Below are 16,294 nucleotides of genomic sequence, written 5' to 3' on the forward strand. Positions count from 1 at the left end.
CACAGCAGTCTTATTTTAATGGTGCTTCCAGAAAAGTTTTCTTCTCAATGGGTTTGTATATCCCATGACCAGAGGTGCTGCATACCAGCTATTAGTGCGGTGGGTTGCTGCAGCAACACGACCACAGTGATCCCCACCAAACATTTTGTAACCATATACACATCTTCTCTGTCACTTTATCAGCTTGATACTTATGTCCTTATTTATCACCTCATTTGCGTATTTATTTCACACTGCAGTTCTGTTACTGGCCATTGTGGAGCCAGTCATGGGTCCTTTCAAGCACAGACATATGGCTGTTCCTCAGTTTCCCGTCCATCTACCCTACTTTAGCATCTAACATTTAGGCATTGAGAGGATGTAAGGATTGGCTCTGCCAAGCTTGCTGTTTCCCTCTAGAAGTTCCACTCCTGTCAGCATGAGTGACCTGGCTGGGAAATAGGGGACAAAGGGGTGAAACATAAGGAGAACATCTAGATTCCAAATACATGTTGTTGTAGTTGGTTAAATTAGATGGAGTGTTAACTTTCTGGGGTGCCTGGTGAGAATCCCAACCATTTGAGAAAACTGTGGCTAAACTTGATGAGGCACTGGTAACAGTGTTTTATGGAGCAATCCTTCCACGTGCCTAGGAAGCTGAACTGGTCTTTCTTTTAACCTCTGGGATTTTTATATTTAGTTTTGTGGTAGAAGTCCTACATTGAGCAATCTCTACAGCTCTGCCTTTGATAGGGATTGTTTGTGGGGAAAAGGGATGCTCTGATTCATACATTAATATATTTATGTAGATTTGTAAATTTTATGGATAAAAATGCTTTGGAGCATATTCCCGGACTGAAACAATGATTGCCGTGCTGTAGTTGTTGCTGCAGTTCTATCACAAGACTTTAATTCTACCCCCTTAGAGAAGAATATCAGTTTCTGCAGGTAAGACCCTGAACAAATAGAGAATGTTAAGCACTATAACTCCTTTCCTCAGCTGAACTTCCCATTTTCTTTGGTATCCTCAGAGATGATAGAAAAATATAATTTCTTTCCTTGCTGTTTTTTTCTATTTCCTCCTCCTAGCTTTCATTGTATCTCCATCTCCTGACTTTTCCGGTGTTTGAATGACACTTAAATTTGCAATGGTGTTTGGTTTGTTCCTTTCTTCATTTGCATTGCAGTGCCATCGGTTGTGTCAGCAGAGCTCAACTAACATTAGTTGTTAGTAAGGAGGGGAAAAATATCAAATCACAAAACAGCACAAATCTGATGTAGAAAAGGCTTGTTAGGAAACTTGATTCGTACAGTTGTTGTTTTTCTTCAAAGTGCTAGCAATGGAATGAAAGTCCTCTCTACGTAAGGAACAGCTCTTAAGAGTACCAGAAATAGGAACTCTGAGCCTTCAAAGGCAAGACTAAATGTTCTAGTAGAACTGTTGTAGACATTATTTGAAGTAGTCACTACAGCTAGTGCTAAGGAAGGCTGGACTAATGGAGGAGATTACATTCTCGGGAAGATGTGAAAAATGGAGGCTTTGCCAGCTCATTATCACAAAAGGGCTCTGTGCTAACCCACTTGTTCTTGAGGACTGTGTCTCCATAGGTACTGCTGCGTCCAGTTGTGGTGAATGCCATATATTTATGTTTGCTGCTGATACTTGCCACATAGGGTTGCTGGATGCAGTTAAACAGTTGCTGTGTTTTTCCCCGGTTGCATACCTTTCTGTGGTGAGTGGTATGGTTTCTGTAAACACAGTGCTGTATGATAGATGTCAGGGTTCTTCAGGAGTGAAGATTGCGAAGAGGTGTAACTTCACTTTTTGCAATTGTTTGCTGATTCCTTGCAGAGGCCTCTATCTTGAGCTATGATGGCAGCATGTACATGAAGATCATCATGCCTATGGTCATGCATACAGAAGCAGAAGACGTGTCCTTCCGTTTCATGTCCCAGCGTGCATATGGGCTGTTGATGGCAACCACCTCACGAGACTCTGCTGACACTCTGCGCCTGGAGCTGGATGGAGGCCGTGTCAAACTTATGGTCAATTTAGGTATCGTATAAAAACCTTTCATTGCCCCTTCACTATTAGTTTGGGCTTGTGATTAGTGTTCTTTAAATAATTTTGTTTAATTTCTGTTGGTTTGTTTGGATTGGATTGTTTTCTAAAATAACTGCTGAGACCTTCATAATGATATTCTCTTGCGGAGAGAAATTCTCTTCTGCATTGCTGCATGAAGATTTGCTGTCAGTTCTTCGTTATGGACAGTGTTGGTTTTTAAGTCTTTAAGTTTTTAAGTTTCCTTTCTTGGTCTGGGACTGGTGAGCAATGTGTGAGACATGCTGCTTGGTCCATCTTTTGATCAGTTACATCCCTCATTCATCCAGCATCACTCAAAACAGTCAAAGCCAAACGTGGGAGGGAAGCAAAATGGATATGGTGGCAAGCAGGAGTCCTGTGTATCCCATGTCCTTTACAGAATTTGGCAGCGTTTGATACAACTTGGTCTATTTTACTAATTTGCTAATTATTTCTATTTCCTAACCACTATATTTTTCAGCCTTTAGGGCTTTTTATATCTAGTAAAAAAGCCTGAGTTTTTTGATTGTGGCTTTGTTAAAACGAAGGCAACGATAATAAAAGTGCATCCCCCCATACCAAAGGGTTATGTTCTGTCTCCTTAGAGTTACAGTTTCCCAGAAAATAATAAAAAAAGGCAATTAGAAATAAGTCCAACAATAAAAACAATTAAAAAAAATTTCAGAGTGAATGTACTATTAGATTAGCTTCGATCCATTTTCTTGCCAGTCTTTAAGTATTGTACTGAATGACAAATAGCCTTTTTAAAGAATGTAAATACATGACTTGAAGCTTTCTTTCACTTTTCAGTGATGCAGCTTGTTGCTTTATGTGAATCCAGGAATATAACTAAGAAGAGATTCTGAGTCAAAGAGGCAGAACTATCATGATAGTGCGAAATGCTAAACCTCTTCTAATATGTAGGGTACTCTGTATGAAGATGTGTGCATGGTCTGTGAAAGCTTGTGTCAGCTTTCAAAATTCTAAGCCCCACTGCAACAAGCTTTCATGTTTTTTGAGCTAACAGTTAACAGCATCTTCAAAGCCTTGCTGTGGTGATATCAGGAGGAAACCATGTAGTGGCTTTGTTTGTAGAGGGCAAAAAACATCCCTGTACATCTGTACATCTAGAAATGGTTCTTGTTTTTTAACTGCTGTCCTAGCTAGATATGGTAAGTTTATCAAGGTCTTACTGTACCATAGATGAGCTTGAGTGGTGATTTTAGGGTTTCCTCATCCTCACCTGGGCAATATGTTGTCCAGCAGTTGTCCTCTGGCACTAGCTTGTTTTTTAAAATTGCTCTAGTGTCTTTTTGGCTTTGAAAGTGCAAGTCAGACCCTAATACCTGCTTTTGGAATAAGAAAGCAAAGAGAAGAAGATGCATTTAAACAAGTTCATATCCCTTAAAAGCAGAGAGTCTCCATATAAAGGGCTATAGAAACCCTTGCTTTTTTATAACAAAACCAAAACAAAATAGAAAATGCAGTGCTATAGAATTCCTGTTTGGAAATATATATATGCTCTGCTTAGCTTGACTGAAGAAGTGTAAAGCACTACTGAGTGTCTAGCTAGCATAGGAGCAGTTGCTGTGCTATCCAGACTGGCCTAGAGGACAGAGGGAAGAGATCAACTTCAGCTAGGACAGTAACTTCTGATTATAGCCATCTCTGCCTGTATTAACTTTAAGTGAAGGAAAATTTCATAGATTTGCAGGGTTTCTCTGGACAACAACTCAAAAGAATTGCTGTTGAGCATTCTTACATGTGCAAAGAGAATCTTTCACAAAACTCCAGAGTGTGTGTGTGTGTGTATATGTGGCTGCATTTTCTTCTGATCTAATAGAGTTGGTGCTAATAATCTGGCAAAATGAGATTTTTTTTTTTCCCCACTGTTTCTTTTCTTGACAATTATTGCTAGCAGTTTTCTTCTCAGAGAATAAAATTAATCACTGGAAGACTGGCAGTCCATGCTTCTGTTAGAAGGGCAGCTGAGTATCTGCTTAGCTCTACACTACCCCCTTGCAACCCCGAGCCAGTTCTTTTACCTTGCATGCGTTCGTTTCTCTCTTTGTTGAAGAGAGAATACTTCGCAACCTTCCAGGGATGTGGTAGTATTTTAGTAAGTGCTGATTCTATCGCCTTTGGTACTCCCACATGAAAAGTACTACAGCACGAAAACTGCCAGACTTCATCAAAAATCATCACTTTTTCTTCTGAGAAAAGTAACACTTGTTTGATTCTGTTATATCTTCATCGTCCTTTAAAATCAATGAGAATTGGGGGAATTGCTCCTTTTGGGTGTTCAGTGCCTCCTAGACTTAGACCCTATGTGAATACAAGAAGGGTATATTTAGGTTACCCTGAATATGCTTATAATTTTTTACAGCTTACTCTTTCCTTTCCAGTTTTCCTTACATCACACTGGCAGACAATATTTTCCCTCAGGGCCTGTCAACATTGTGTGCCTGATTGGCATTGGTCACTTTTAACACTCACTGGGGTCTATTACGCCATCACCTAGCCTAGAGGTGCACTGTTCAACTCTTACTATCTGGCATCTAAAACATGTGGCTAAAGAATTGACATATGGTCTACATGTGTTTGGAAAAAGATGTGTCATTGGTGGTTTAATACACGGACAAAATCTGTAAACCAAACCCTGTGTTAACTGTAGGCTATTTTTGTGTGGTTGCAGGGACTGGAGCAATGTGTATACCAGATTTGCCAGCTTTTCAGCTGGAAACTTTTGTGAGGTCGAATCTTTCCCCAAAAGTGACTACAGGCAGCATCAGTAGAAACCTGTCAGCACTCTCCTTCTATGCCTGACTCAACAGAAGGGTAGTTTAGACTGTTGGAACCTGGATTGAGCTTCACTTCTCCTCTCTTCAGATTTATAAAGCTGTCACATATGTTCCTTGAAACAGGACTTTCCTTCTATCAAAATGGCAAAGTCACCTTGCTATTGGAGAAACAGAATTTGAGGAGGAATGACCTTTCCAGAGCCATTAATTTTCTGTTGTTTACTGTAAGTCACATCTAACTCTTTAAGGAGACTGTTCATAGCCAAAATGTCACAAATGAGAACCAAATCTTCATTATCTGACCCTGCCAAAATCCCCTTACCAGTGAGAAACAGTCATCAGCATCACCTCTGAAGACCTGAGTATGCTCAGTGCTGACTAGGTGAGTGTCAGCATCCCCCCAAGTGTCTAACCCATGACAGAAGTGTGTAAACAAAGACTGTTTTGAGTGGTGTGTTATTTAATTGTGCTTTTCTTATAAGTCATTTAATACTATTACTAAGAGCTGTCTCTTTCTTCTCTTCTTTGATCTATTCCATTTGATTACTTATTATCATTTGTGTGGTTTTAAGGTCTTTCCTATGTTGTTTTTTTCTTTTATTTTGTTTCTTCTTTCTTTTTTTTTTTTTAAACTCTTCTGTGTATTTCAGTTGTAAAACTTTCCCATACCCCATCAGCCATGGTAAATCAAAAGATGGTATTCAACCCTTCAAAGGCCTGAAGCCTGCGGCCCGCACAGCAAACAGCCCTGAGAACAGAACGTACAGAGCAGCCTGCAGGGGCTGGCATATCCCACTCACCTCCTGAGCACTCAGTGTCCAAACCAAACAGGGGGTACAGCAGGCGTGGGTGGGCATGGGTGGTTGGGTGCTTGCTGTAGAAGGTTGGAGGGAAAGGAAGAGCAGTGATGAATAATTCTCTAAGAAAGAGGGGCAAGGAAGTTGTTTCAGACCTTTCCCATGTGGGTGCCCGAGGCACTGCAATCTGCATGTTGACAGCACGTCTCACAGTAGTTTGAGTGTTTGTTGTGTGAAGATTAGAAGTCCAAATGTGATACAGATCTCACTTCTGTTGAGAAGGACTCTGAAGAAATGGGTCTAGAGTGGAAGGAGAGAGAGAAATTAAGCAAATCATGGCTTGGAACATGCTTGGGAATCATTTCTGATGCTGAGAAGATATGCAGAAAAGGGAAAGAAATGGCTGGTCCGATAGGGAGATCCACCTTCACCTTTTTCCTCCCATTGATGAGTGGGAGGGTTATAGTGTCACTGACTTTTATTAAAGAATACTTCAGGTTTTTTTCTTCCTGACTTGGCTTATCTTCAGGTCACTGATGACTGGAATAAATACTTTCTGCCTCCTGGTAATCTGAGTTAGTCCTCTAGTAAGAAGTGTAATCATCCCTCTTGTCTATCTTTTCCTAAGATATCTCCTCAAGGGTGTCAAAGACATCTTTGCCTCTCCAAAATGCAAAGTTTCTTTTGTCATTCCTACATAGAAACAGAGCAGGCCCATTTCCTATTTTTCTTTTTTAAATGTATGTGAACTTTTATGCCAAATTTCCTTTTGTGCAAATCATACACTCAGACCTGCAAGTGTATGGCCATTCATGCTGTTTCTCATTAATAAATTTCTTTTCTATAATCAGTACATACAAAAGCCCTTGATTTTTTTTATTTTTAATTTTTTTTTTGGTCACAGACATGCAAAAATATGTCATCTGCCAGTTACAGGTGGGTGCATAGTTTGACTGCATTCAAGTAGGAGAGGGGCAAGGAGCCACACTACAACATGGGGTAAGAGTGTGCACAGGACCTCATCTGGTTTCCCCATAGGAAATAACCTAGAGTGAGCTTAGAAACAGTCAGGCCCTGATTATCTTTCTTGTCCTAGTGTTGCCTTAAAGTGCTCTTCCATAACCACATGTGGATGCTCATGAAAAGGAACAAACACTTTGTCCTCACACAGCAAAGTGACTTTCTTTCCTGATTGAAGGGAAAAACAGCCTGGGGCCTTAGCAACGTCAAGTAGATATCACTATTTTCAGGCACAAAGATACAAATGGTAAGAAATAAAGGCTTAATTCACGGACACTTCTGTCTGCTACTGGAGAAGTCTCTGGTCAAACAATGAGTGCCTAGTGTTAGCTAATTGCAGTAGAGCTATTTAACCTTTTGCAAGGAGAGGGTCTTTGGCCCATTTTCCAGGTGATGTGCTCTGGAAAACCTTCCATCTGAGCACTAGAGGAAGCAGCTTCTGGTTTGTGTTAGGAATAACAATGAAAGAAAGTAACTGTAGAAGTTCTTCGCAGCTCATCCTGCTCCCCATGCAGTTGCAGACTGTGTTTTCACTCTGCTGCTGTCCTCCAGATTCCCCATCCAATTGCTGAACTGGCAGGAGATTGGAATTACAGCTGTTTAGGCATACTTGTCTTCAAAACCTCAAGCAAGGGAAAACCTCTTTTGAGTCAGGAATGCAGCCATACCTAAATAAAGCAAATCTCATCAGTAGAAGCCCATAACAGGGCTGAGATTACTAGAAGTCTTATTGCCCTTGTACTGTGCAGGAGGAATCCCAAGCAGTTTTTGTAATTATTCCTGAATTCCCCAGCTGCTGCTGTTTTGCACACAAAGACCAGGTTAATCCTGCACCTTACTTTGCCAGGGAAAGCATCCTCTGCTTTGGATTACTAGTGTTGTACTAGTTTAGAGGAAAATAGGTGTTTTCTTCCTTTCTAAAAATTGATGTAAGAAGAAGAAAACAGCTTCATGTATTAATGATTGGAAATCTTTTTTGGTTGCTTTGGGCAAGGCTTAGAATTAAGGAAATGAACAAAAAGACCTGTGCTTGTTCTTTGAAGGTAGCATGGAGAATATGGTGGTGCTGGTGTAGCAGCGCAGGCAGATGCCCTTGCTTAGCTGCCATGCAGGATCCCCGCTGACCCAGCCAGACTAAGTCTGGTTTGGGAGCTGGTTCTTCTGGAGTGCGTTGGGCATTTCTGCCTGGCACCCCATTGCATGGCATGGCAGAGCCTTCATGCTCACAGAGTCTGGAGATCTAATAGTGCCATGGTAGTTGTCAGGGCAACCCCTCAATGGCCTGGTCTCTTGTTGTCCTTTGAAATAGAGATCTAGCAGCCAGGATAAGGGCTACACTGGTTTTCAGTTTGAAACATCAATCCCTTCACCTGGAGCAGTCAGTGACTCAGCCTGAGGGTAAGCCCTGGGACATATAGTTATTTCGGTATCACTGCCAAAAAATTAAAAATGCAAAACTTCTCTGCAGACATCAATAACACAACAATAGTTTCCGTTTCTTACTTTGATGAATGCTGCTGAAGACCAGCCATGTTTCCCTTTCCAGCATACTTACTGTTTAGCCCATAAGAAATTCCCCTGTTGTTCCAGCTGTAACAACTCTCTTGATCTCGCTTGCAGTGAGTCTTGGGAGTTTCTCTCGCTCTTGCTCTCACTCTCCATCAGGTCACAGAGGGAAGTTCCCCAGCATGTACTTCAGAGCTCCCCTTACCCCACCCAACTCCTGTAAGGGATATAGCCACCACTGTATGGTGATTGTACCAATTGCTCCAGGGCTGTTTGCTCCCACTTTTCTGTTGCGGTTGACGACACATGACAAACCTAATCGCACAAAACCAAACCCAGATTTTCTCAAGAGAAGTTCTGCTTGAAAACAGACTCTCTCTGGCTATGCTGCTCCTGATTGGTGTGTCCCTGCTCATTATGGCTCTTTATTTATAGACTCTTATTCTTTCCCCTCTTTCATTTTTTAAGAACTGCATTTAGTTTCAGCTGCTGAAATAATTTTCTTACATCTGTCTGAGTAAACATAAAATTGATCCAGTTAAGCAGCAAACTGCATTATATTTCTCTGCCATTCTGTATAATCTCTCTTGCTGGGCCATATCTCTGTAATAAATATGACCGCCCCTGCTGGTCAAAGCTTTAGTTGTCCAGACAGGGCGTCCAGTAGCATGGTGCTATTATTCCTGGCCTTGGTTTCCTGAGAGAAGGTCAGCATGGCCCAAGATACATAATAGCACTGGTATGATAGCTCTCGCCCATGTCGGACACCACAGTAATGGATGTTCACAAGGCTGTAAGTAGCCATTTATAAATGAGAGATCCTCTTATGGGTCGTATCCTGAGATATGCTGAGCATTAGTGTGTTAAATGAGAGAAGCAATGCTCAGAAGCCCTCTAACTCAGGCTCTCCTACCACAACTTGTTTTCTTTGTGCAGACTCCTCAGTTACCATTTATTAGATTCCACAAGCATAACTGTTTTTCTTTCCATGTACACCTCTTTGCCCCTCCCTTGCCTGTAACCTCTGAACGAAGCAGGGCCAGCAAAGGTTCCCAGATCTGCCACTTCACTGCCCATTTCATCTTCTCCCTGAATGTTACAAGCATCCCATTCAGTCTTAGCGTTCAGACAGCAAGATGAGATTGGGCTCTGAGGAACTGGCAGGGCTGGGGACCTTTGAAAGAAATCCCCATTCCACCTGCCAAGCAAAAACAAAGTATTCCCAACCTCTGGAACTAGCTGAAATCTGGGCTGGGCGTTCGTGCGGTTAGCTGTTTGCAAGTGGCCATTTTATGATAGGACACAACTGGGCAGTATATTAACCCTTTCCTCACCTGAATGGACAGTGTCAAATGTGTCTGTGCACATATTAAAAAGTGTTCTGGGCTGGCATTGGGGGAATGAGAGAGGGTCTGTCTTTGGGAGAGCTGGAAAGGGTTAAATATTGCACCAACAGATCTCATAGGCTGATTTTACAGGTATTCTGTGTTGGACAGATGGTGTATTTATGCAATAACAATACGAATTAATTCAAAAGAAACCAAGTGTAAAGGTTGACTTCGAGCTTCAAGCTTCTTAGAGAAATTGCTAAAGGTCTTTAAAAAGCAAAATGACACTGGAGTATGACTTGCATTTTGAGGGAGATTTTTTGTGCCTTAATTATAAATTTTTTTATTGTAATTCACATCAGTTCATGGTCTGGAGTAGAAGATACTCTTAGGTGCATAGGTTTCTATAAAAAGAAAATAGCTTTCTGTGTCAACATGTGGATATATATGTACATTGGTATATCTCTCTATACATATGTGTATATATATGTGTGTGTATATATATATTTATGTAACAGATATTTATGTAGAATATACTGTACATATACACCCACTCCTGAACTTGTACAGACTCTATATAAGTATAAAATGGCCACATCTCTTTGCGTGTGTCTGTCCCCGGAAGGGTGGACTGATTGTTTTTGGATGTCTGCAGCTGTTACCTTGAAGGATGCAATTTCATCTTTCATTTATTTTTCCCCATCTAGACTGTATCAGGATAAACTGTAACGCCAGTAAGTTTTCCCTCAAGTTTCATTTTGTTCTCTTTCTATATATATTAAAATAACTTTATTTTCTTTGCTGTTTTATAAGCTGTTTTTCTTTTCTTTTCTTTTCTTTTTCTTTTCTTTAAAAAAATAAATCTTCTGAAATTGAAGGGTTGGGTGGGATATGAAGCTGGGGTGGGAGGAGGGAAGACCTTACGGTGATTGTATGTGAAAATTTTGTGTTAGGTTTCTCCAAGGAGGAGATGAACAGTTATTTCATAGCTTTGCAGAAGAGCACCTGAGGAACCTGATGAGCTGATATTATATTTCACTGGTAACCTGTTGTCTTTATGAAAACTTTTAAAGAACCACATAAGAATAACAACAGGTACTGTATGCACTTCTCCACTACAAAAAAGGCATGCATATTTAAAAAACAAAAAAACCCACCTCAAACTCTGTTTGTTTCAGAATGGTGACAACTTAACTTGATATTTATTCAAAGTCATTTTTATTTGAACATAGAAGAAGGAAAAATTAGATCTTAGATTTTGAGTATATTATCAGAGTTATGTGATAACATTTTATATAGTATATACCTCTCTTAGGTTTCTGTAACAAATTCCAGCTGAATCTTTGGGTCACTGAAGATCCTTTTCAGTCTGTAAAAGTGGGGAAGAAAGCTTATAAAATCTCTGTGAAAAAATAATAGTGAAAGATCATATCCGGCTCTAGACTGATTGAGCAAACACAGTCTTTTTTGTTCTACTTCAGAGAGCTGGTTGAAGTTGATATAGGCCTCAAAGCAGGGAGCACTTCCCAAAGAATGGAGCTGTTAAACTCTCAAGTGTGCTTTGAGGCTTATCTTACTTGAAACCAAATTCCTGAACTGGCAGATCTTCTGTATTAGATTGTATATGGAAATATTTATGGAAGGGTAAACATCACTTTGGAAATATTATAAGGGATTAAAAGGCAAAGATGGTCCATGTGTTTTCTAGAGGCTTTTTACTCACCAATGAGCCCCATCCAAGCTAGCAGGAATGTGGAAAAAAGTGTGTTGCAGCCCCAAAAGCAAACATAGAGCTTTCAAGTAGCAGAGCCAATTGTAGCAGCACCAAGAGAATCTTACTGTAAAGCAGTTTCATAACAGCTTTGCCATAGTTTTGGACTAAGAGTAGGTTTGTAGTGTTAGATGGCAGACAGCAGTTGTTTGGGTTTTTTTCCCCATGTACAATATCTGCAAAATTTAAAAGGTTCTCTGTGATTGCAAATAGAAAAAAAAATACACACGTAAGCAGATAGTACCTCAGCTTTCCCTCCTGGTCACTGCCAGCTGATTGAGATCCTACTTTGCAGGGAAGTGGAAGCAATTGGTTTCTTGGTCTTGGGAAGTGGTCCCTGGGAACCTGTAGCCAGGGACAAGCCAAGGCATTGGCTGATGTGTGATTATTGCAGCTGTGAGCCCTGATTTGCTGTAGGAGCTTGATCACGAGTTCACAACATTGAGAATTGCAGCCTTCTTCAGCCCTATTACAGGGCTATGTGGGATTAGTTCTGTATGACTCAAGGCTTGATAGCTCTTGTTGAATTCCTTTTGCTCTTCCAAGTTTTAACACTGTATTTCAAGACAGAGTGGGTAATAGGAAAAAGTGTCTTGAATCTCTGCTAGCTGGGATTGCCAGTTTTTACCCAGCAGCGCTGAGGACATTTGCATAAAAATAGGATCTTTTGCTTCCTAAGAGTTCATATGCTCTTGCTGCTTAGCCACCTGTAACTTTAGATAAACACTTGCACCATAGTTCTTGTTGATGCGTGTCATCTGAGCATCCATATCAGTTCCTCTGGTAGTGGACAACAATCTGACCTTGTTGTCATCATCTTCAACTTTTGGTGACAGCTGACTGTTAAAGGCTTTGCTATGGAAGACTATCTTCAGGTGGGAAATCAGCTTTAGTATCAAGGAGGAATGGTCTGGTTTTCATGCAAATCAAAATCTAGCAGTAATTGGGAGAAACATTCAAAAAAGAAAAAGAGGGAAAACAGAATCCTATAACCAGAGCAGTGCAAAGACATTCTGAATCCAGTGCTTTTGTTAGTTTCCCCCTAAGCATCAAAACATCTTAAATCATTTTGCCCCCATGCATTTTTAATAGTTGAGGCTGTTGCATTTTTAAATACAGTCTTCCTCTGAAGGTTTGCATTTATTTATTTATTTTAAAACAGTTTGGATTTTCCTATTTTATTTTTTTATGATACTTTACTGAAAATGAACAACCCTACTCCTAGTCCCTCTGACACCTTGTTTTGTTACTGCCTGTTGCAATGACTCGGGTCATCTGTCCTGCTTTCTAGAAGGGAACCTGCTGGGAACTGATTGATGAAAAACTGTATAGTCTTGCATGAATAAAATATGGTTAGGCAGGAGCAGACCAAATGCCACTGTAACCATTCTTGCAGGTACACTGACATTTACTTGTGCAGAGGGAGTTATCCACATATAGATGGGTCTGCCAGGGTCTGTTGAAATGAACAGGAGTGTTTCAAAGTAACTTGACAAATGGGATTCCCAATCAGTTGAAGAGTTTCAGGTCAAGCAGTCACTATTGCTAACTGAAAAGAAGGGACCTGGTGCATGGTTTTAAAGGTAAACAGAGCTGTACTTTTGGGGTCTCGTGGAACATGTAGGTTAAAGAGCCTACCACAGCAAGCACTGAAGCTCATGCTATTTGAGAAGAGACTAGTATATTGTCCCAGGTAAGCATTTAATTTTCAATATAATTGCTCTTAATTTTCATTGAAAGGATTGAGGGTTTTTTGCTTGCATATCTTTGGGTTGTCGTGTATCTGATGCAAAATACTGTTTTCCATCACCTCATCTCTTTCTCATCACTGTTATATCTCACTGTTCCGAAATGGAAAACTGACATTGTTTCCTAGAATAGGAACATTTTCTTACTTTCTCTGTATTTATTTTAATACTCATCTTATCCTCTCCTTTCACTTTTGAAGATATCTAAACTGATCTCATCAGTTTCTGCACACTGAATTGAATTTAGAAGGACCCAATAGTGCTGTTGCTTACACAGATGTAACTGTGTAACTCTCTTCCTCTGAGTGTAAAATCAGCACAACCAAAAGCAGGATCAGGATCCCAAAATACACTCTGTAAAGGTGCATTGGATGATTCCTCAACATAATGCAGACATAACGGATAGCACAATTTTGTTGGCTGGATTTATGGGGAAAATAGGTATAGTCTAAATACCCGTATATTTTTGCACACATATATTTTGGGTTTTTAAATAGGATTTAATAAAGAAGAGTAGCTCTTTGGTCCATCTCCTGTAAACTGTTTCTTGAAATACATAGTTCACTTTAAAGAAAGTTAAAGTTGTTGTGACAGTTTTATAGTTTGTGTCAGAGCATATGGTGCTCTGATTTTTCTTCGTTTTTTCAAAGGTATCTAGTCCTTAATGTACTTGATTTCCTTATTCCCTTTTCAGTGACCCCGCTTCATATCAGTGCAGATGGGGATAGCCTTCAGCATTCTACCCAATATTAAGTGTGGATGGAGGACAGGGCTGAGTGTGCTACAGTTTTACTAGCTTTTGGAGGTGTCTTCACTTTGTATTCTTTCTAGGATACTGCTTGGATTATTTTTCTTGGCCTAGTTCTCTCTCCTTCTCCCAGACCTTTCATGTGGTGTTGTCAATAGTCATAGTCACATAGTTTGACATGACCTTTATGGGAGGTTTGATCTTCCAAAAGTAGCTGCCTTTGGGAGAGTGAATATTTCTGTCTTATCACTTATTGTTTCATAATGAGGCCTCTTCTTCTCACTAAAGCATGCCAGACAAGCCGTTACCTATTTTCATGTCACTTGTGAAGCCTCAGCAAATCTTGACCCTTTTCTCTTACCTATTGCTAAAAGGACAAATGGAAGAGGATGAAAAAATCACAGTTCAATCACTACTAGTTGATCCTGTGTCTCTATGAGGCCCCACAGTTAGCATGTTGTTTCAGATCCAATTAATTTTGAACTGATCTTTGACAATAGAAGACAGCTAGAATACGAGATTGGTTCTCCCTTCACAGTTGCCATGCTTTTACTGTGTTTAGTGCCTTAATTCAATGCAACGTTAATGTTTCGTTTTAGTAAGTGCCACTGTAACAACATAAAATACAAACATATGATGTGTAACTCTTTGGGAGAGGTTTAAAGTTTTCTTTTTTCCATATCATCATAAGTAAATAGGAAGCCATGCTAACTCTAATCTAATCAAAATGTTGTAAAATCAAATGCACTTGTCTGTTTCCTAGTGATGTTGCTGTCGTTTTAATAAAAGCTTAATAATACTCTAACATGAAAACATTATTTGGAAAGTGAAGAGGTATGATTAAACATACACATCATATTTGTGACTCTAGTATCTCCTAACTCCATTTAAACGTAATCAGGAAGAAATGAATGCTTATGCAGCCTGAAAAGTGACAAGTTGTTAGTATGTCATATTGTAGTGGTGAAAGCAAAGCTGGTGTCTGTAGCATCTGTACAGCCAGGCTGAAAATGAGACCTTTGAGCAGTCTTAGGCTCAGGGTGCTGGTCTAGCCTTGTGCTGCAGCTGCACTGCAGTGCAGAACGGAAGGGAGCAAGCCTGTCTTTGGAAGACTTTTCCTTCTGTTATGTGATGAAACAGCAGTCCTCCCAGATATTTTGTCAGATGGTAAACCAAGAATTCTATTAGAGGAAAACATACCATGCTGGATCCAACAGCCCGAGAGAGGTGAAGCTACTGCCACTCCCTGTTCCGAGGTTCAACCAGTAACGAGGTTGAAGATGTATTCCTGGCAGGCACTTTGCTGGTGGTTACACACTTACTTGCAGACCCACGTTCATTCCAGTCTCTGGCAGCAGGAACACATGGGCCCTCTGACCCATGGTTTGACTCCAGTTGCTGCACTCACACCCCTGTGCACCCTGATGCACACAGAATAGAGAGCCCTCACCCAGGAAGGAGTTAGAAAGGAGTTTAATAAGAAGACAGGACAAACTGCACCGATCAGGCGCCAGACACAGCCAGACAAGCATACTGACCAGCAACTATTTACACATGACCAGCCCTCTTTATCCCCTTACCTCTTTATTTTCCCACTCTTGTTCCTCCCAAAATCACCTCCTTTTTCCCCCCTTTGGTTTCTGCCCTAAATATCGCATAAGAAGTCTGTCTGATCCCAAACTGCTTTTCTGCTGTATGACATATGTCCCACTGTAGGCAGCAACCCCCTTAGTCCAAAGCTGATCTCAGGAGCTGCTCCCGATGGCTTAGGGTGATGAGTTTCACAGTTGGACACTGGGGCTAATGGCTCTGCTGGGACAGCCCTGGGAGAGGCCCAGACAAGGTGTTCATTCCTCAGGAGTCCTTGATTTGTGTTCCTGCCTGCCACTGTGCCCCTGTGCTCCTCTGGGCTTGTGCAGATGGGCCCTGATGGGCTGATGGCCCCTGTGATGGGCCTGGATATAACCCAAGAAGATATTATTTGGGCTCCCCTTCCTGCTGTTGTCTTTCTGAGCTCCTTTGCGGGTGTGCAGATGAGCTTTATCACATAACCCAACAAATTCCTCTTCCCTGTGGCAGCTACTACAAAGTGAGGTATTTTGTCTCAGACTTGCTTGATTCAAGTCCACTCCAAGTCCCCAGGGGGGGAAAACCTCTTGACTTAAGCTCTCGACTCAGAGATTGCTTGGTACCTCTACAAAGTGAAATAGTGCTCCTGAGCTTGTTTTAAAAAAGTAGCAACAAAGTCCATGCAGTTACCAGGTGCAGTGGAGAGGACAAGACCCTTTGGGGCTGGGTTCCACAAGGGCATCTTCCATCTAGGCGAGATGCAAAAGGTGAAGCGCATACAAGAAGCTGCTCTGCTTCACTGCTGTCTAGACAATATGTCTTCTGTAGATTAGATTCTGTAATTAGTTGCCAGAACATCCACTTTGTTCTTTTATTCAAAGAAAATTGGCATAAAACTGGAAACTCATGCTTTAGGATCTAGGAGGAAGTGAGTATTTTATATG

General features: G+C 40.8%; 1 protein-coding gene across 10 annotated transcripts in view; it reads left to right on the forward strand.

Annotated features, from left to right (window-relative positions):
* The window catches only part of NRXN3 (neurexin 3), a 1,031,986-nt gene that overhangs the window by 356,388 nt on the left and 659,304 nt on the right, over positions 1–16,294 (forward strand). For 8 of the 10 annotated variants that reach the window (XM_087747422.1, XM_087747424.1, XM_087747429.1 and 5 more), the window contains 2 exons: positions 1,832–2,035; positions 10,222–10,248. In XM_087747422.1, the coding sequence (XP_087603548.1) occupies positions 1,832–2,035; positions 10,222–10,248 (231 nt within the window). The remainder of the gene's footprint in view (positions 1–1,831; positions 2,036–10,221; positions 10,249–16,294) is intronic. The other 2 variants (XM_087747426.1, XM_087747428.1) reach the window with 1 other exon arrangement.

The sequence above is a fragment of the Nipponia nippon genome, unplaced genomic scaffold (genome assembly GCF_047370975.1).
Source record: "Nipponia nippon isolate SJK-2023a ecotype South Korea unplaced genomic scaffold, ASM4737097v1 scaffold_11, whole genome shotgun sequence".
In the NCBI taxonomy this organism is placed as follows: domain Eukaryota; kingdom Metazoa; phylum Chordata; class Aves; order Pelecaniformes; family Threskiornithidae; genus Nipponia; species Nipponia nippon.